The sequence below is a fragment of the Ascaphus truei genome, chromosome 3 (assembly GCF_040206685.1).
Source record: "Ascaphus truei isolate aAscTru1 chromosome 3, aAscTru1.hap1, whole genome shotgun sequence".
Taxonomy (NCBI): domain Eukaryota; kingdom Metazoa; phylum Chordata; class Amphibia; order Anura; family Ascaphidae; genus Ascaphus; species Ascaphus truei.
Genome location: NC_134485.1, coordinates 35,113,368 through 35,135,316, shown reverse-complemented (window position 1 = coordinate 35,135,316; position 21,949 = coordinate 35,113,368). Strand labels below are relative to the sequence as shown.

Here is a 21,949-nt window from a genome sequence, read left to right as displayed (position 1 = left end):
CACTAGAAGGTCTCACAGCCTACATCAAATCTGCTGTTCTCCAGGACCAATATGGCTATAGGAATTTTGGAAAAGACCATCTGCTGTGAAGAGTAAAACAAAGAATTTAAATTTCTTCAACTATTTTCTGGGGGTGCACATATATGAACCATACATAGTCCACAAACCTCCCCCCAGCCAGGGATTCTGGGTAATGACATGCATATGAGCACACATAGGGGTATATTCATTGATTTCAATTGTGTTTCCGTGTCATACCGCACCGATTGGCGATCTCGGGAGCTTAGAGACCATCTTTAACATATCCCATTAAGCTTACCCCTGCTGTTTTACCCAGATCCTACAGCAAAGCAAGTGTTTGTGAGAAATCCATTAGTCATCAATACTGATTTGATCAGGTAGAGACATGAGCCTTTAGAGATCAGCACTGGGGGGGAGGGGGAAATAACATGGCCTGCTTTCTAAATCCTCCATGCACTCTTGGGAAATTCTGCTGTGCAAGAAGAGTGCATGTTGATATGAGCAATTACCACACAGGATGGTATCTAATCTCTTATGGAGTTTTGCACAGATTGAAGTGCCTGCTTGGCCACTTCTGTAACCTTACTGCAACCAGTCTTACAAACTCTAATCAGGAACCATTTGCAGATTGTTGACCATAAAGTGGGATTTCATCCCATGAGCGAGTTAGATAACATGTAAAGCCATTAGTTTTTGTGGCAAGACATGCTGGACAGCAGATATATTTCCCGCCAGTCGCTGCCATGTAAGCAGAGAACATTTAAGATCATTCGTACGAGGACACACAAAGAGAGAAAGAGAAAAGGTCATTGTACTGTGCAAAGTGAGTTGATATCCGAAACTTAACTTGGCATTTCCAACAAAAACATGCTTTTTCCATTTTCTGTTTCAAACTGTATCCGTGACCAGGAAAGGTAATGATTCGCACAACACACATTCCAGACGGATGACAGTATAGCTAATAATATGCTTCAGAGCAAACCCTAATTCTTAGTTTCCAGTACATTGCACATCTATGTACAATCTAGCTGAAAATACAATTTTTGAAGACGCAGAAAAAATTAGCTAACAATGGTGGTCTATTGGGGAACTGATTATTAGTTTTGGCAACGTATAAATACACTAAAAACTGCATGCAAAAAAAGGCACGAGTTCACCAATACACAGGGATAGGGTCTCGTCTACCGAGCGGTGCTATTTTCTAAGACACTTTCCTGTGCCAGAGGTCACTTTGCAGCTAATTCACTCGAATAGGCCAGCTACTATAACACTGCTTAGTAAATATAAGCCGTAATGTCCATCAATTAACATTTTGGTTTCTTTTAGTATTCTCTGCTAACAAGGCTCTTTGGCTGCATATACCTAACAAGTTGCAACATAAAGGGGCAGAGCCCATTCTAAGCCTAAGTACAGAGGGAGAAATATACGTTAACATTTTATTTCATATTTTTAGATCTTGCAAAGCTAAAAACGAAACGTTGGCTGGGGAAATCGAAAAAATTACTTTTTAGACTTGTTGAAGCTACTTGGGTGGAAAAAAAATGAAATGTCAAATATGCTGTAATACAATATAATGGTATATGCACAAATAAGAACAAATTCCAAGACACGAAACTAGTAACTAAAAAGTGTGACGGTGTGGTTACCGACAATGCAAGATAGTCTATATCAGGGGTACGCAAACTTTCTGCGCTGAGCCCCCCTGCCTGCGCAGCCCCAGTGCTCGCGCCCCCACCCCCTTACCCAAGAAACAGCGTCAAATGACAACGTGGGGTCATGCGACATCACGTCACCCATTGCGTCATGATGCCACGTTGCCATGGCGACTTGATGCCGAGAAGCCAAGGTAAGTCGGTTACAGAGGCCTCACGCGCTCCCCAGCATTTAATTTAAATGCTTTGGAGAAGAGCGTAGGGCCTCTGTAACCCCCACGCCCCCCCTCACAAAAAAACGTGCGCCCCCAGGTCTATATAACGAGGTTGCTGAATCAAAGGGAAAAAAAAACCCCCATTGAAAGCAATTGCCTCTTTGATGTCCCCACTAAGGACAAGATCCATGACAGGGTGCCAATCTTTAGCACGCTTTTACCCCCCTTCATAGGAATAAAGAGTAGGCGCGTGCTATAGTATTGTCATCATTTATTTATAACACGCCCACATATTCCGTAGTGCAGTACAATAGGGTTGGAGGACGAAGAACAATAAGAGAAACATTGACAGTAGGTAAGGAGGAGCCCTGCCCCAATGAGCTTACAATCTATGAGTAAGGGTATGCGCAAACATTGGGATAAGAAGGTTGGTGTGGACACTTAGCACCACTTTGTGGATCTGGGCCCAAGTCTTTATTCCAAAACTGCTAATGTATTCAGCAAACAATGGTCGAATTTTATTCTTAACGCATTACTTTATTAATGTCTAAAATAAAAGTATATTTCAAGGCCTGGGAACACGTGCCAAGAAATAATATGAGGTCTAAGTAATTGGGAAGAGGCACTTTCCATGGCAGCCTTCTGTGCATAACGAGCAGCGATTCAAACACTCAGGAGCATCATTACAAATGCCAGAGATCCACCATGCTAGCACCTTGTCAAAAATCAAGTCAAGAAAACTGCCTCATATACATACATTACAGGGCCACTTAGAATAGTAACTGTAAAACTGCCCACAAAGCAAAAAAGTGCTCGCATAACCCTAAACAAAGAAATCTCATGGATGGAAAACCTCTCAGCAGAAATATACTTAAACCCTCCAGTCATGGAGCGATACGCTGCTCATCCCTCCCATGAAGAATGTTTTCCATTGGTAGGATTTCAATCCAAAGAAATAACACCTACTGCACAGTAACAAGATGCCCTTTTCAATAGGGATGAGTGCATGACGGAGGACTTCCCTTCAATGCACGTTTTGAATGCAATCAAGGACGGGTTATCTGTAATTGGACTGCTTATGGCTCCCTAGAAAAATGTGATGCCAACAAGAATAATGGGTAAAGTCCCATAGTTACTACTCAGTGCTATGCCAGGAGACTGCCCACTCACATGAATGGAATAGGAGTTGTGTCATCGCATAAGACCACGTAGAAAATATGAGACATGTCCAGTACCAAGATACAGCTGGGACAAGCAGAGAGTCTAAGGGTGTTCTTCATTCAACTGCAATACTGCCAATTGGCGCACTATTGCATGGAAACTCCCATTGACTTCAATCACAATTGAATAAATAACCCTCTAAGTCTATCAAACACACGTTTAAAATGCAAACAACTATGTGTAGGTGTTGAAGATATATTTTTTTGCAGCAGCACCCAGAACTAAGCAATAGTCACGTATTTTCCCTATTTAATACTTTATACCTAAACAAAACAGTGACATTTGTTTTCAACCAATTAACAGTTCACGGCTATTACATTAGCTGTGCTAGGCAGAAGAACGCAAACGTTGCATATCTTTGTCAGTTTTATCCCGATACTATTTTTGGCCAATGAAAAGGGGTCTTGAAGATTTAGGTTTGTGGTTTTGCCCAAGTCTCCCACTGCAGTTTAACTCCCAGTAGTGATGAGGACATCATTCATACAAGACAGTGAATGCTCAGGAATTGAACAAGCTACAGTACTTTACCAGGGCACCATTTCTCAAAAACAATTCTGCAGGGATACAGTGGTACCTTACAATGCCGTTATGGTAGTAATAAATATAATAATGTAATTTCAATATCTTAATGGTACAATAGCATTTAAAATTGTGTTAATGAGAATTTTTATTATAATGACAGGGTTAAACAACATCAACTTTCATCAAGGACACAATAAAATCACAACTGTTTCCCCCCGTGGGGCTCCTTCTGTTTCAGGGGCTCATTCTTAATCTGATGCGTCCTGTGGACAAACACTGTTTGGGAGGATCAGAAAACAAATTATACGAAGGAAGGATTGACTAGTACTGCTGTGTCCCCACGTACTACAACACTGCCACTGCCGTGTGAAATATGTTCCATTAAGGAGGTTAAACAAATACAGTATTATGCATGGATACAAACACATACCTTCATTACATTTATGTAAATAGATTCTTTGTTATTTTTGCATTAATCACATTTCAATACAAGCTCCTCTGTATATTTCATACAGGCTTCTGACTTCTCAACCTCCCATAAATCCCAGGGGCAAACCAATTGTACATGTACAACAATCACGTTTTTTATTTAGACATATCCCAACTTTTCACAGTGATTAAGTTAATTACTGTACACGGATAATAAAATAACCCATCTATGAGCCGCCTTCCTCGTTATTTGTTAGTCACATGTAGTTCATAAATCACCCCATTATTATTCTCTGGAAGGAGCTTTTTAATAATAGTTTGTTAGTTCATTTGCATAACTCCTCTGTCCAAGTTTGAACACCGTGACAATGCGTTGGTGCTATACAAGAACATGTTGTTATTATTATTAGCTCTGCTAATTTTATGTAGCGCTTTACAAAGACATTTTGCAGGCACAGGTCCCTGTCCCGTAGAGCTTACAATCTATGTTTTTGGTGCCTGAGGCACAGGGAGATCAAGTGACTTGCCCAAGGTTACAAGGAGGCGACACCAGGAATTGAACCAGGTTCCCCTGCTTCAAACTCAGTGCCAGTCAGTGTCTTTACTCACTGAGCCATTCCCTTCCACAGCCAGAATGGGACGTTTGGCCCATGGCCAAACCGCAGCCATGCATGTTGCATAAGTCACTGCAGAACACCTCTCCGCATTGCACCTCGCCTCCATTAATATCTCCTCACCACCATCTTTAAAGGGCACCACGTTCACCCCCACCGCCATTTTTATTAAAGGGCTCATCACTCAGCCGCTAGGACACTTACATTTCCCCGTGTGCTGCAGGAAATTAAAAAGGGGTCCTGGCTACTAGCGGGCGTGCCCCAAGTGTCCTGCGCATGCACACTCACAAACAGCGTTGGACTGGTGCCCACGAGAGGTGACCTTTAAAGATGCCGGCAGGGAGATCCGAACGGAGACGAGATGTCCTTCCGTGAGTTCTGGAGGTGGTCTGGTCGCAGCCAAAACGTCCTAGACTGTTCGAAAGCATAGTAGATAACCAATTGGAGAATCATATCAAATAGGTGACAGCGGTAGCAGGCTTCTGATCAATGCTGGATAATATGTGTTGTAATGCATTAGCAAAATAGGTAGACTGGCAGACGGTGCAATGTAGTTCCTTGATGGAAAATGATGATAGATAATTGCTGTGCATGTAACGGTGCATCCAGAATATCAAGGGTGTATTTGACAAATCTGGGAGTCGCAGTTTGTCAGGACACACATGGAGATGACATGGTGCTTGTGCCTGGGCCCGGCAAAGCATAGTAACAACGGAGCGGTGAAGCCTTCCTCACTGTGTTGGATCTTTTATTTGATAATCAATTGCTATTACTGAACCACTTATGTTTTTTTGTTGTTGAATTTCTTTATTTACTTGCACACATCATTCTGCGCCATCACAATAAATTGGGGTGATGATGGGTGCTTGGACAAGGCACAGTGACCTACCTAAAAACCCTTCAAGTAGTTCCGCAACCTTCCCCCTGCAAACCCCAGCCGAACAAACTACAAAACCACCAGTGACAATATATCAGATATAAATGTTACCGCAGGTGAAGCGTACAAACAATATATAATATCTCCGACAAAAAGGATTAGAAGCCAAGAGAATTCAAACAACTCCCCCGAAATAGGCCATTTTCCGAGCAGCACAGGACACACGCTTCTTTATTTGGTCGCTTGATTATATTTCTGCTCGTATTCTGCAGAGAAGGTTGAAATGTTCTACCAACATGAAAGGTTGACAATAGTAAACCAATGATTACATGGAACAGAGTACAGAGCAGCATACATCTGAGCTACAATGAAAATGTGTCAAGGTGACCTTACATTTCGCAGCAGCTGCAGGCATCTGCAATTTAGGAAACGATGGTTTACTGCAGTCTAGCACATACTGTACTAACATTGCACAACAAAAAGTAAATCATTATTTAGATATATAAATATATACTGTACAAGAGTAGTTAGTAGCGGGCATTGCAGGTCCTGTGAAAAAAATGGAGAGTTTATTACAAAAAGGTCAACGTTTCCGCTCCCTGCTCGAGACAGGCGAAATGTTTATTTATTTATAAAATGTTTTAACAGGAAGTAATACATTGACAGTTACCTCTCGTTTTCAAGTATGTCCTGGGCACAGAGTTATGATGACAAATAGTGTATGGTTACATAAGTGAACAGGGTATATATTATATACAAGACATAGCATGCACAGTTAGGGATGATATATAGTATAAGCGTATATAACAGTTACAGACCAGATTAAAATGTGAGACCGCTTTAGTTTTGAAAGAACTTAGACTGGTGGTGGCAGTGAGAGTCTCCGGTATACTGTTCCAGTTTTGGGGTGCACGGCAAGAGATGGAGGAGCAGCCGGATACTTTGCTGAACCTTGGGACCATGAACAGTCTTTTGGAGTCAGATCTCAAATGATAAGTACTGCATGTGGTATGGGGTGAGGAGCTTGTTCAGATAGACGGGTAGCTTTCCAAATGTTGACCTTTGTAAAAAACTATTTTCATTTTTTCACCACACCTGGAGTGCTTGCTACTATTCTTCTATTTCCCTGCGCCTTTGCAGTTCATGCACCCAGGCATTACACCATTTTTAGTGGAGTGCCACCATTATCTACGATAGATACGGATACACCCACACCCACACCCACACCCACACACACACACACACACACACACATGCGTGAGAACATGGCTCACATACAGAATGCATTTCGCAGTTCTGCAAGGACCTGCTTTTCTCAGCTGCTAGAATGTTTGACACAGAGAATTCTCATTGCCGCCGCAGGCTCCTGTTGAGGGAGAGTCACCAAGGAGGTCAATCATTGCAAAAAACGGAGATTAGAAAGATCACCAATTTTTTCAGTTATCAATTTACTTACTAAAGGCATATGGGCGAGTAAATATGTAATTATGATCAAATGAATTATGCACGTGCGTCTTAAAGGCCACTATGGGGGGCGGGAGGGCATAAAAGTATTGTTTCACAATAGTTTATTATTGGTCGTTATGTTTACTGTTGGGGGTTAGCTTTTATGTCGACTCCTTCGGGGGTCGCTGTGACTGCAATGTATTTATTTGCACTGCATTAGTAGCCCTTCCACCACAGCGATTACATCCCTTTGATGCCATTGGGCACTGTGAGGATTATTATTGCATTGCCCCATAGTAGCAGTGTCAGCTTTTTGCTTATGTCTTTCTAGCATTAGAAGAAATTGCGTTAGTGACTACTTCAGGTCTCCTATATTGCCAAACAAGCACATGTAACGTAGGTCAGTAACTCAAGAACATACATACAGTTAATGATTGGGTAGTGCTATTTTTTCTTAAGCCAAATATTATTATTGATTTTTAAAAAAAAGTTTAGTGAATCCCAACCTTAGGATCTTCACCTAATTAGTGAAGCAGGGGATCAGTGTCATACTTTCTGTAGTTACACATAAGACAATACTTCTAAAATGTACAAATCAAATGTATATACACTGGTTCACATCCCTACATGAAAGATATATTTTTGTGCAACACTTTCAACAGCCAGGTCACGTTTCTTATCAAGCAAAGAATAAAGCCAGACATTAAGTCAGACACAGAGGAACATCCAGTCTACGAGCACAAGTTTTCCAACGCATTGCTCGGGATCGGTGTAGATGAAACAGCAGAGAAGGACAACACTCATCTTGAACAGCCAACTCCCCCGGGGTCTTTCAACATATTCATTTCCAATACCCCTGAACTACAGGGTCACAAGTTTGATAGAGAGGAAGTTTGTCAAAAAAGGAAGTGATAATGTGTGATGCAAATAACTACCTTCTTAAAACAAATACAATCATCCTTAAAAGCAAAGCTGGGACTTTCCTGGCTCCTTTGGAAAGTACATATATTTTTTCCAGTAGTAACCCTGTGAGGATAACGCATGTCAGTCAGTGTTTCCCCCACATCACTACGCGAGGTCCTGCTCAATGCACAGGTACATCACACTAAAGAAAGCAGCAGAGAAAGTTGAACCCTTCCCAAGACTCACATTACATTTACATATATCACATCATATTTTGGTTCACTACATTTTTTTTAAACCCGCCTACATTCAAATCTGCCTTTTAAAAGCAGCAATACTGCATTCCCCCTTCTCCCCCCACCCCTCATTCTATATGTAAAGCATGTGACAATGTATCATTCTACATTCTGACCTAGAAATTATTATGAAAAAATGGAGCACTAGCAAAACATCACGAGGTGGCCCCAATAAAAAAGCTTTTATTTGAGTCTCATGGACTAAAAAGACAAACAAGTGCGCACCACCTTTGCGTTTCACGCTACAGGAGCACTTTATTAATTAAGGTGGCAAATCGTTTGGTGCTGCTGTTCTAAATCCTGATTGTGTGCCTAACATAATGGCCACCTTTCAATTACAATCAAGCCTTCAGTCAGTGTAACTCAGCAGCTACAATGTATAATACTACGGTAACATTATCATCTATTGTTACAGTATACAGCTGAAACATTGTCAACAAATGATCACAAAACAGGAAAGTGTTGCAAAAATCTTGCACTGTTGGGGAGGTGGGCTAAAATCTGCTATAGAAATCAAAAGATGCTTTAAAATCATTAATAAATGGCATTAAGAGTTGAATTTTAAAAAGCATAATCACTATAATCCAATACCACAGAACTGATTTGTTTAGAAAAAGCCATATTAGATTTCACGTTTTGCTGCTGTAAACCAGTTCCTACCATTGGTTCAGTATGGTCATAAGAGGTACAGCACATCAATAAGGATCAGATCATGAGGTTTAAAGATGCTAGGTGACCAGTACCTGGCAATATAATGCAAACATTGTAGTGCAGTGTACACAATATCAAGCAAAGCTGGTCCATGATACATACAAGCGATGTAAGAGGGGATTAAATAAACACCATACAAATACAGGACGGCTCTTGCAGCATAAGTATAAAGCCGTGACAATGGAATTTGTACTCCCCTACTACCTAATAAATCTGAACGGACAGTCATCTTTGGCTGAAGTGATCTGTATGAAACTCAAATATGGCTCCTCCTTGGGCCTGGGCAAGGCCTCAGCCACAAAGATCTTGGCTTACACTGTTCTCATCCACACTGTACATGAAACGTCGATGTAATTCGTTATGATGGCTTTCCCACCAATTAATATTCATCTCTCTCCAGCTATTTCTTTGAAGCATGCAAACAATGCAAGATGAATGTGCTGTACAATGGCTTATTTGTAGATGGCAGCCGATTTGGGGTGTATAGTAGCTTGGACTGCAAAAATCACCTCATTTTATTGTTGTGGCTGTGACTCGATAATGTACTTTTAGACATTGGGGAACCCATATAGGGTAATGGATGTTTAATACTGATGATATCTCAGGCACTGTGGCTTATGTCTCTCTAGAAGCAAAGGTTAAATGCCGAGACAGAAATACTGGATGTGGATAAAATTAACTTTTGTTGTATTATTTATATAAACACATTAGCTAGAGCAGCTCCTTGACCTCTGATGTGATCTGAAATATATTAGTTTCAAGCCACTGCAAATACCAACATTCAACTGCAACACATAATATTCTAACTACCTAACAAAAATAGTCTGTATTTAAATATCGTACATTGCATCAGAAAGCAAACTTCAAAAGAGTAACAAATGGAGAGATAAGCCTACTTACTACCAATAGACAAGAAACACAAGTATGGAACAGTCTACTGTACTACAGTTTACAGTCTACTGTGGGTTTTGGGGTTCTGGAGTTTGATGGGTTATGCAGCAGTCTACTGTACCGTTTGCATGCTGCTCTAAGAAAAGAAGTCTACACAATATTTAAGGTCTCGCTTACTGAAACCATATGTTTACAGCCTTGGCACCAGTGTGCCTGTTGTGATGTAAAGTTTAAATAACATTCATGAACAGTCACCTAAATCTAAACCATATTTGTACAGCCTTGGCACCAGTGTGCCTGTTGTGATCACTCTGTGTATTAGTAATCTTTCGTGTTTGGAACTATTACTAATCAAAAACATAACTATATTTTTTGTGTAAATAACTTATATAAATTATGCTGTTATTTATCTTATTTTAAAGTTTAAAATCAATTGACATCTATATAGTATATGGACACAGCAAACTATGAAGCTAGGAATGTGAACACAATTTGAATATTAATATTAGCTAGTATCAGGCTAATAAAGCTATAGATTCTACTTGGCATTTGTTCAAAGGATACAAAATCACAGAATACCCTGCAACGCACAACTATACTGTATGCATGTTTTTGCACTTTTTTTTAATTTTAATTCCAAGGATATGAGTTTCACATTTAAATAAGTGTATATTTTGTGTAAAACCTTAAGGAAAGATCTTTTTAGATTAAATTATAGTGTACAAGGCTATTAATCTCAAAGGTTACATAATGAATACAGTCACTGTCTTCTTGTGTACACATAAAGGTTATGTCTATGATGCAGAGAAAGCAGTATACACTACAATTCTATTTAATTTAGCCAGCTCTCTCAAGTTAGTCAGTCAAATTAAAAAGTAGAACAACTTACAACAAATGATACTCACAAGCCAGTTTAATCTAAATATTAACAGAATAGAGGAGATATTTTCCTTAATAAATCTTATTATGTACATTAGGTCATTTCTACCGGCGTATCCGACTTGATCTCACGGCTTTCAATACTGTTGACCACTCTTCTCCTGATTGTATACGCTCTTGGCATCTGTAACAAAGCTCTACCCTTGTTCTCCTCATACACCCCCCAGCCCCCCACACTATTCCTTTTTGTCTCTTTTGCCAACATGTTTTCTTCCCCTGTTGATATACCTTAGGGCTCTGTCCTGGGACCTCTCCTTTTCTCTTTCTACACCAGGGGTGGGAAACTCCAGTCCTCAAGGGCCACCACCTGGTAAGATTTTCAGCCCTTTTTCAAGTTTTCACCCCTGCTCTACACACTATTACTTGGTGACTTCATCATCTATGCAGATGATACGATAGATATATAGATATATCCCTAACCTCATACTTGCAATCCAGTCTCAAGTCTCCGATCGCCTCTTAGCTAGATCCTCATGGATGGCGTCCCACCCCTTCAAGCATAAAATGTATAAAATGGATATTCTCATGTTTCCTCCTTAACCTGGCCCAATATCTTTTTCCATCACAGTAAATAAAAGCACCATCTATCCTGTTGCCAAAGCACGTCCCCTAGATGTGACATTTGACTCCTCCCTTTATTTCTCCGTTCACATTCATGCTATGGCTAAAACTTGTCACTTCTGCTCTGTAACATTTTGAAGATCCACTCTCTACTCAATCTAGTGCTGAATCTCGAATGTATGCGCTTATCTCCCATCTGGGTTATTACAACCTGCTAGTAACAGACTCTCCCTGCCTCACAACTTTCTCCTTTGCAATCTAAAATTGTGCAGCTACAATCATTTCACTTCTCCTTGAAAAGTCCCTGTTCATCTCCCCCTCAAATTCCCTTTGGCTCCCCATCACATTTCTGGATCTCCTACAAAGTTCTATTTTTTTACCTTCAAGGCTCTCCACTCATCTGCTCCTCGTATATTGCACTCTGCTTATAACGGTCTCTTTTCCACCTCTACTGCTCTCTCTCACTTGAAACCCTTTTCCCTCGCTGCCTCTTACCTGTGGAATGCCCTCAAACTCGGTATACGCCAATAACCTTCTCTCCCCACCATTAAGTCAAACCATTCCAATAGCCTGGTCTCATGGCTTCTGCCTTACACCCACAGTACTGCCTTCTTACTGCCATAATTCCCCGACCTGCATTTCTACGTCTCCTAATACACACTCTAGACCAGGAGTCCCCAACCTTTTTGGGCCAAAGGGCACACTTGCGCGTTCAGGAGAGTGGCGCGCACGCACTTACAATACACTTACCTTGGAGGGGGGCCTCCGGATTCGCATGCAGAAGTTGGGCCCGACTTCCAGCGCAGACAGGCATGCAGCAGCTGTCAGCAGCATTGCAGTTGCCCACAAAAGGCCTGGCAGGCGCCATGATACCAGTGGGCACCGTGTTTGGGGACCTCTGCTCTAGACTAAGATCCTCAAGAGGAGTTTCCTTTCCTAGAGTCCGATTTATGATTGTTTCACTTATTGTATTATAATTATCTCTATTGTATTCTCTTCTGTAAAGCGCTGCATGCAGAACTGCAGTGCAAACGGATTACCAATAGTGCCACGCAAATTGCAAACATTATAGAAATGTATCCCTGCACTGTTTTGTTCTTTATACACAAGGAGAGACCACTTTTTACTATTGGGTTTGTAGTTTATAATAGTACCATATTTGATTAGTCTCAACACAATGGAATATACAGATGATTTGAAGCAGCAGAACAGGCTGCATTATATATATTTATGTATAGATATATTTTTTTCTTAATTCAGGTTTTAAGCAGGGGGTCTCCGGAGCTGATCTGTGCTAATGAATCAAACTACAACATTCTTACAAATATTCAGTCCTTTTATTTCTTTACGGTCTTATTAAAATTCATGTTACTCACACTGAGTAATTAGGCATCAAAAACGTTATTTGTTATGAAGGAAATCGCAGCACTTTCTATACAGAAACATTTCAAGGAGAAGGGATGCTCCCTCCTCCCCTCTGCTTTTCCCCTGAGGGTGTGGTGCCCCTTCTCTCCCTCCATTCTCTGCTTTTCCCCTGAGGGTGTGGTGCCCCTTCTCTCCCTCCATCCTCTGCTTTTCCCGAGAGTGTGGTGCCCCTTCTCTCCCTCCCTCCTCTGCTTTTCCCCTGCGGGTGGGGTGCCCCTTCTCTCCCTCCCTCCTCTGCTTTTCCCCTGAGGGTGTGGTGCCCCCTCTCTCCCTCCCTCCTCTGCTTTTCCCCTGCGGGTGTGGTGCCCCTTCCCTCCCTCCTCTGCTTTTCCCCTGAGGGTGTGGTGCCCCCTCTCTCCCTTCCACACTGCTGCTCTTCCCCCTTCCTCTGAGCTGCAGCCTCTCCCTGATCCGCCTCTGTTCCTATCAGGCTGATGAGGTCATCGGAGCAGAGGAGGAGGAAGGAACTCTTAAAGAGACACAGACACTTTCAGGTCAATTTGCTGCCAGCTACTGCAGCTCTGATCCCTCCAGCTCTACTCCTGCCTGCACCCACTGACCTTCCAGCTCTACTCCTGCCTGCATCCACTGACCTTCCAGCTCTACTCCTGCCTGCACCCCCTGACCTTCCAGCTCTACTCCTGCCTGCATCCACTGACCTTCCAGCTCTACTCCTGCCTGCACCCCCTGACCTTCCAGCTCTACTCCTGCCTGCATCCACTGACCTTCCAGCTCTACTCCTGTCTGCACCCCCTGACCTTCCAGCTCTACTCCTGCCTGCATCCACTGACCTTCCAGCTCTACTCCTGCCTGCACCCCCTGAGCTTCCAGCACCACCCCCTAACATTCCAGCTCTACTCCTGCCTGCACCCTCTGACCTTCCCGCTCTACTCCTGCCTGCACCCACTGACCTTCCAGCTCTACTCCTGCCTGCACCCTCTGACCTTCCCGCCCCACCCCCGGACCTTCCAGCTCTACTCCTGCCTGCACCCTCTGACCTTCCAGCCCCACCCCCGGACCTTCCAGCTCTACTCCTGCCTGCACCCACTGACCTTCCAGCTCTACTACTGCCTGTACCCCGACCTTCCAGCGCCTCCCCTGGACCTTCCAGCTCTACGCCTGCTTCCCCCTAACCTTCCAGCTCTACGCCTGCCTGCTCCCCCTGACCTTCCAGCTCTACTCCTGCCTGTTCCCCCCGACCTTCCAGCTCTACTTCTAACCTTTCAGCTCTACTCCTGCCTGCACCCCTAACCTTCCAGCTCTACTCCTGCCTGCACCCCGACCTTCCAGCACCACACCCGGACCTTCCAGCTCTACTCCTGCCTGCACCCTCTGACCTTCCCGCCCCACCCCCGGACCTTCCAGCTCTACTCCTGCCTGCACCCTCTGACCTTCCCGCCCCACCCCCGGACCTTCCAGCTCTACTCCTGCCTGCACCCTCTGACCTTCCAGCCCCACCACCGGACCTTCCAGCTCTACTCCTGCCTGTACCCCGACCTTCCAGCGCCTTCCCCTAACCTTCCAGCTCTACGCCTGCTTCCCCCTAACCTTCCAGCTCTACGCCTGCCTGCTCCCCCTGACCTTCCAGCTCTACTCCTGCCTGTTCCCCCCGACCTTCCAGCTCTACTTCTAACCTTCCAGCTCTACTCCTGCCTGCACCCCTAACCTTCCAGCTCTACTCCTGCCTGCACCCCGACCTTCCAGCACCACCCCCTGACCTTCCAGCTCTTCTCCTGCCTGCACCCACCAACCTTCCAGCTCTACTCCTGCCTGCACCCACTGACCTTCCAGCTGTGCCCCATACACCAGGAGTGACCAAACTGTTCTCAATAGCCACCAACAGGTCATGTTTTAAGGATATCCCTGCTGCAGCACACGTGGCTCAATAATTTTGATTGAGCCACCTGTGCTGAAGCTAGGGTATATTTAAGACCTGGTGGCTCTTGAGGTCTGAGTTTCCCCCTCCCCCCCCCCCTCATAGATAGATCTCCCTCTGACAACAAAATATACCATTATTAGAACTTACAATTATGAGGAAACACAAACGGTAGAAATGAAATCTTACTGTTAGGAGGCTTTCTTCAGAAAACGGTATCCAATTAAATCGACTTGTCGTGTACTGAAGAGCAATTAAATATATGGGAAGTAACAAAAAGGACTGCAGTTTAATTTAAATAAAAGGAGGTATTTGTTTATATCTGCATGACTGTACCTTTCATTTCTAAATGACAGGATCATTAAACATAACAAGCACATACGCAGAAAAGAAATCAGCTTTCACTGTAATTCACATAATGTACAGTAAATGCTGCAAAAAAGTAGCAGGCAGAAGGGTAAAACGGTGCTATAAGCAGCAGAGAAATTCCAGGGACCCCTGAATCGTCCTCCTAGTAATCAACAGAGACTCCCCTTTTAAATGAGAACCAAACAGTACAATCACGATGGTATTTTTTCTGGGAGATTTTCAACATAACATTTGCCTTTTATGTATACCCCAAATTTGGTTCATTTCATTTCAAATATTTCCCGGGAAAGATGCGCTAAGAAAATGTCTTGTTTTAAAGTTGGCGGTATGAATTCAATCATGTCAGCATAACGCTATTTCCTGCTTGTTAGATACTGTTCTCAAGCTGATGGTTCTGCAAAATACAAAGAAAAGACAGCATCGCCGCTTCTGTTGTAATTGTTTAAAGATTTCAACAACTAATGATCACGAGAACTGTGATGGAGATGCAGACGAGACTTGGGCCGGGTGCACTTTATTACAATGCTGTCATTTAAAACTGGATAATGTATTGAACACAATGATGTCACTCCAGCAAAACACAGTGTGCAATAGAAATGTTCAGCAGGGTTAATTCCAATCAGAAGACGTTGCAGAAGTTAACGTCACCGGTAATGCGGAGTAACGCACACATAATATGTGATGACGCACACCATTGACATTGTTTCCAGCCATGCATGCGTTAACATAGCGTCAACGTGCAATAACATCTGCTATGTCTAACTTCAACATCCATCATCCTGGTGCAGACATATTATCCTATCAGTGGAATGCAAGACAGGCTCCAATACAGGGTGGCCAACTCCAGTCCTCAAGGGCCACTAATAGGTCAAGGATATCCCTGCGTCAGCACTGGTGGCTCAGCCATTGACTGAGCCAGCTGTGCTGAAGCAGGGATATCCTTAAAACCTGGCCTGTTGGCAGCCCTTTAGGACTGGAGTTGACCACCCCTGCTCCAGGGTATTAGCAGTGCTAAGAGGAATGAAGGGCCGTATTCAACATGCTGTGAAGCTCCTTGCCAGTGCTGAATTAGAGTTCACATCCATTTAAATGAATGGGACTTACATCTTCACCATGTCCGGGGAGCGGCTTTGCAGTCGACGGAGTAAGAGCCAAAAATCAGACAGCAAGTAGGACAGTTACGTCAGAAAATGCAGATTTGGCAAATAGAAAGAAGGCAACACAATGATAATTACCCTTCTGAGCATGTACTGACGCCATACGTGAGGATTAGGTATGAAAACATGTGCAATCTAAGGTCTCGTCCAGGGTGACGCTGAGCGGGCGCTCACCGCGATGAAACACATTGCTGCAATGTGTGTGGCCAGTGTGTCGAGCGCCTGCACGGCGCTTAGCTGCTTGCTGAAGCAAGCAAATTTGAATTTGTTGCTAGCCGGCGCGTCACTTGAGTGGTTCGCCCAATGAGGGCGAATCAGCTCCGTGACATGGCTGCACCCCACCCCCCCCGACAACCTCCTCCCCACCCCCCACCTAGCTGTCCACAAATTTCCAGGCCGAGCAGAGCGCATGACGTCACCGCGCACGAGGGCGTTCGCTCCCTGTCTGGCTGCAGTCTTTTATTTGCGTCCACGCTTCCGCTGAACACGCTTGGCGCGTTTACTTCAGTTAATGTGAATCTGTACGGCCACGCGGCACACGCTCGTGCACGTACGCTCTCCCAAGCTCGGCACGTGGGGAGACAAAGAAAATTGATTTTCAAGCGCGCTCAGCAGCAGTCAATGCACACAGCACACACACAGAAGTAGCCCCGATCCACGCCCACCAGCTCGCGCTTGCAAAAATGACGCAGGACAGTCTGCGCTCATGCTTGGAGAGTTGGTGACGTCACCGCTGTCAAGCATGAGCGAGCTCAGCGGCAGCCTAAAGAAAATCTGCCTTTCAAAAACTATCCCCAAAGTCATATTAATTATTTTGCTTTTTACTTGAAAGCCTGCTCGTTGGGAACTGCAAACTGATATGGCTATTTGCAGCAAAACCCGTGCATGTGGAAATATATTTAATGCCTTGGTTTCAATGCGTTTTCACAGGACAAAATCAAAAGAAAAAAATCTCAAGGTTATATATATATATATATATATATATATATATATATATATATATATATATATATATATATATATATATATATATATATATATATATATATATATACACACACTTTTACATTATCTAAGGCTGCGGCCCCACTGGCGCTGACCGCGCTCATGCTTGAGAGCGGTGATGTCACCAGCTCTCCAAGGATGAGCGCTGGGTGTCCTGGCTGTTTCGCAAGCATGCACAGGGGGGCGTTGCGGGCAAGTTGAGTGCGCTTCAAAGTCTCTTTTGTTTACTTAGGCATCAAGCATGGGTGAGCGTGCGCACACGCACCGCGTGAGCGGGATAATCTCAATTGCCGAAACTAAACTCGGCAAGCATCAGCGCTAGCTTGGCCGCAGCCCAACACTCACCAGCAGATCAGGTTTTCAGGAGATCCCTGCTTCCGCACAGGTGGTTCAATTTGGGGGGGTGGGGAACTTGCACACCACTGATCTATACTGAAGGGCACACAGTAATGTGTGCAAACAGTATTTGGCCTGTATGTAGCCTTATATGCAGCACCAAAAAGGTGCCAACTCTTGGTACGCAAGATGTGCAGGGCTGGGTATTTTTGTAAAACAAAGACTCAAACATCATTGCAAACTAGCGAATTGTGATACGTAAATAAGTTTATAGAAGCTGGCGAATATTGTTTTAGTCACCGGAAGCCAAAAACTACCTTATTTTAAAAACTTCCATGACTCGTAGGCCCATGTGCACCAAGCTTCATTCAGCTATTTAACCCAACGTTAACTATTTTAGGTTATGATTAGCCGAACGCCTATGCACTAAAGCAAATAACCCAGTGCTGTTCCTTAAATATCTTATGGTTATTTTTTTCTGGGCGTTAGTGCTAATACAGTAATATGCAGAAGAGGCGCAACTCCTAACATCGAATATCCACTCAAGGCTAAAGACTGTTCAGGTAAGCACTGGGATTTCATAGTTTATATATATTTTTATGTTAACTAATTCTAGTAATGTTCATATCTTTACAGTGTTTTCATATGAGTGAAAGAGGGATAGCAAAGGCAAGAACATTTGAATGAAGCTTTAACACAGCACCTGTATGGAAAAAAAAAAACAATGGAAAAATACAACACACACACACACACACACACACTATATGGATTTGTTTTTAATGAGTGCTTTATTATGACATGCAAACATAAAAAAAATAAAAGCATTAGAACATAAGACATTTTAAATAGTTGGAACCACCATTACTACTAAGCAGTGCATATGAGATCTATTTAGGAAGCAGCTCATTTTGTTTTTTTAAATCTTCAAAGAAATTAAACGATTTGCCAAATATAAACTACACTAACTAATGTTCTGCAATGAGTGTTTGTACCATAGGATCAATAATGCCATTAACGCCCCCCTCTCCCCCCCAAAAAAAGTCATAACACTACAAACTGCACCCTGTGTGAAATAAAACCCTAAATCCTTTCTTGGTTAAGACAATATACTTGATTTATTTCACATGCTGACCTACAATAGCACCATAGCTATGATTTCTTAATAATGGACCAGGTGATTCTGACATTTTTAAAATCACCATTCTATAATAACAAATAAACACCAATCCCCTGTCTGCTTCACAACAGTAACATTGAATCAATGCAAAGTCTATGCATATGTTTTTTTTCCCCTTTGATGTTAGTGGATTGGGCATTTGATTGACCTCCTAACCCCCTGGATGATGGTTTTTGATGCAGAATAATGGCATTAATTGAATGGTTTTAGTAGGGAATGGATGAATGGAATGAGCTTGTGAACACCTAGTGGTGGGAGGATGTCTTCAGCCTGCAGCCTCCCATATAGCTTTTCTTTGCAGCATTGCAGAGGCGCCATCTTCCCTGTCTAATCTTCCTCCAGCCAAAATCCTTTTATCTGGTCCCTCTTTAAATACCCACCCAAAGGAAAAGCCCAGACACCCCTCAAGGCTCCTAAATGTAAAGCCCCCTTATCATCCAGATATGTTTATACAGGCAGCTGGGGATCGGGAGAAAGGCACCATCTCCCCCACCCTATTTACCTATTATTGCCAACCCACCGAAGACACAACCACCTGATCAAAACGCACAATGGGGACGGGAAATTGGGACCAGGTGAAATCGTGCAGACGTGATCATCAAGGGAGAGGGATTAAAGTAGCCAATGCCAGTAATGCAGGCTAGGGAATGGGAAATGCCTTCTCTAGTATGAAACTATTGACCCTGGATATTTACTGTAAGATCAGAACATAAGGAGCAGAAGGGTGTAAGCTCTCAGACAGCCAGACGTGTGTGATGAGTTTCTAGGGACAGGGATGAAATAATAATAATAATAATTTAAAAAATAAATAAAGAGCAACCAGTATTTATATGGCCAGTCTATACTATGCCATGATCAGGGTGTGACAGGGATGTACGCATGGGAGAGAAATCCTTTAACACCATTTCCATATATCCAACATATAGGGAGATAAAGATGTTAGTCATGATTAGTAAAATACGATGTACACAGTACACGCCTCGGACATTTAGTTGCATACTTTGGTTTCACACCCAAGTAATCCCCATAAAGATTACTAAACTTCTGGGCAGCTATCCCACAGTCTGCTAACGGGGCGATGTTTAAGAGGGTTTTACTTTCATTTAGTGGGATTTAAAATAAAAATAAATAAAAAAATGGGTGAGTCACAAAGGAGAAAAAAAAAAAACTACCAGGGTACACAGGATGAGGGTTACTGGGGGGCAATGGGAGATATGATGGGGTGCAATCTTAGCCGGTCATTGGGCAAAAAAGTGACTGCGAGGGAGTCGCCTTGCTTTGCCCTGATCTGAAGTCCCTGCCATGCCCTGAATGATGTTTGGGGGCTTAGGGTTTGGTTCAGAGGCTGATCTGACACCAGCACGACATTGCTGTCCCTTCTGCTGCTGAAGGGGGTTTACAAGCAGCACGGGGACCCCGCACCCTGGTTGCGCGCACCCAGAAGATCCCTTGTGTGATCGCACAAAAAGGTGTGATCTGGCATTAACATCAAAGCCACGGGCTGAGCACTGAGCACAAAGGAATCGTCTCTTCTCTAAACAGGCAATCACAACCACCCCAACAAAACCGCTCCCTCCCCCAGCCCGTTCCTTTACCTCTAATGCCAGAGCTCCGGCAGCCAGGAAGAGGAGCGTTATATGGGGCAGCATCGCTGCAGCTGAGCCAGGGGGGAGATCGTGCGTTATATCCGCGCAGCGGGGTGTGGGTGTCCGCCGCCTGGCAGGCTGGTTTCCTCCGGGCTGCTGCTGCTGGGGACGGAGAGGCAGAGCCCAGCACAAGGGGCAGCGCTTCCACAGGATTTCCTGGTCTAAATCCTAAATGTCCTGGGTCAAGAGATCACATTTCCTGGACACAAATCCCTATGTATAAGGCGATGATGAGCAGTGTTAACTTGAAAGGGGGGCAGGAGCCGCCTCGGTGTGTCCCTTCTCTCGGTCTGTTGTTCTGCAGTTAATAAAGCAGCTGCAGTCAGTGTGCCAGTCACCGTGTCTTACTCGCAGGGCCCTCCCATGTGGGCCGGCTAACTGAGAGTGAGTGGCATGGAAGTGCTCTGGCTGCTGCTAGCCCCATCTCATCATCATGATACATACATTGCATGTGGAATTTATGTGTTTTATACATATTTTTTATGTCATCGATTTATTAGCAGCACATACTTGTTTTTTTGCAAAAAAAAAAAGGTGTTGTTACATGTAGACCCTGTTGCACTTAAACATCTCAGACATGAGAGATGAGTCAGAGTATGGGTGTGAATGTGATCCAGAAAGCAGAATGGGGAAAGGGAGAGAGCAGGTCTCTCTCTGTCCCTGGGCCGGTCTGTCTTCCTTTTCTCTCTCTCTCTCAGAAAGATAACGACTTTGAGAGAAAGGGGGGAGGGAGGGGGTGAATCTCAATGTCCTTGTCCTCTGTCACACAGAAAGAAAGGGAGGGGGGGAAGAGGGAGGGGGGGAAGAGGGAGGGGGGGAAGAGGGAGGGGGGGGAAGAGGGGAGGGGGGGGAGAGGAAGGGTGGGAGGGGGGGGAAGAGGAAGGGTGGGAGGGGGGGGGAAGAGGAAGGGTGGGAGGGGGGGGAAGAGGAAGGGTGGGAGGGGGGGGGGAAGAGGAAGGGTGGGAGGGGGGGGGAAGAGGAAGGGTGGGAGGGGGGGGGAAGAGGAAGGGTGGGAGGGGGGGGAAGAGGAAGGGTGGGAGGGGGGGGGAAGAGGAAGGGTGGGAGGGGGGGGGAAGAGGAGGGGGGGGAAGAGGAAGGGTGGGAGGGGGGGGGAAGAGGAAGGGTGGGAGGGGGGGGGGAAGAGGAAGGGTGGGAGGGGGGGGGAAAGAGGAAGGGTGGGAGGGGGGGGGAAGAGAAGGGTGGGAGGGGGGGGGAAGAGGAAGGGTGGGAGGGGGGGGGGAAGAGGAAGGGTGGGAGGGGGGGGGAAGAGGAAGGTGGGAGGGGGGGGGGAAGAGGAAGGTGGGAGGGGGGGGGGAAGAGGAAGGGTGGGAGGGGGGGGGAAGAGGAAGGGTGGGAGGGGGGGGGAGAGGAAGGGTGGGAGGGGGGGAAAGAGGAAGGGTGGGAGGGGGGGGGAAAGAGGAAGGGTGGGAGGGGGGGAAAGAGGAAGGGTGGGAGGGGGGGGAAAGAGGAAGGGTGGGAGGGGGGGGAAAGAGGAGGGTGGAGGGGGGGAAAGAGGAAGGGTGGAGGGGGGGGGGAAAGAGGAAGGGTGGGAGGGGGGGGGAAAGAGGAAGGGGTGGGAGGGGGGGGAAAGAGGAAGGGTGGGAGGGGGGGGAAAGAGGAAGGGTGGGAGGGGGGGGAAAGAGGAAGGGTGGGAGGGGGG

General features: G+C 44.7%; 1 protein-coding gene across 9 annotated transcripts in view; it reads right to left on the bottom strand.

Moving 5' to 3' along the window:
• The window catches only part of APP (amyloid beta precursor protein), a 211,443-nt gene extending 190,808 nt beyond the window's left edge, over positions 1–20,635 (bottom strand). For 4 of the 9 annotated variants that reach the window (XM_075593934.1, XM_075593940.1, XM_075593937.1 and 1 more), the window contains exon 1: positions 20,239–20,633. In XM_075593934.1, coding sequence (XP_075450049.1) covers positions 20,239–20,292 — 54 coding nt within the window. In that variant the 5' untranslated portion in view covers positions 20,293–20,633. Of the gene's footprint in view, positions 1–20,238 lie in introns of all 9 variants that reach the window. The other 5 variants (XM_075593939.1, XM_075593943.1, XM_075593936.1 and 2 more) reach the window with 3 other exon arrangements.
• Between the last annotated feature and the right edge of the window lie 1,314 nt (positions 20,636–21,949).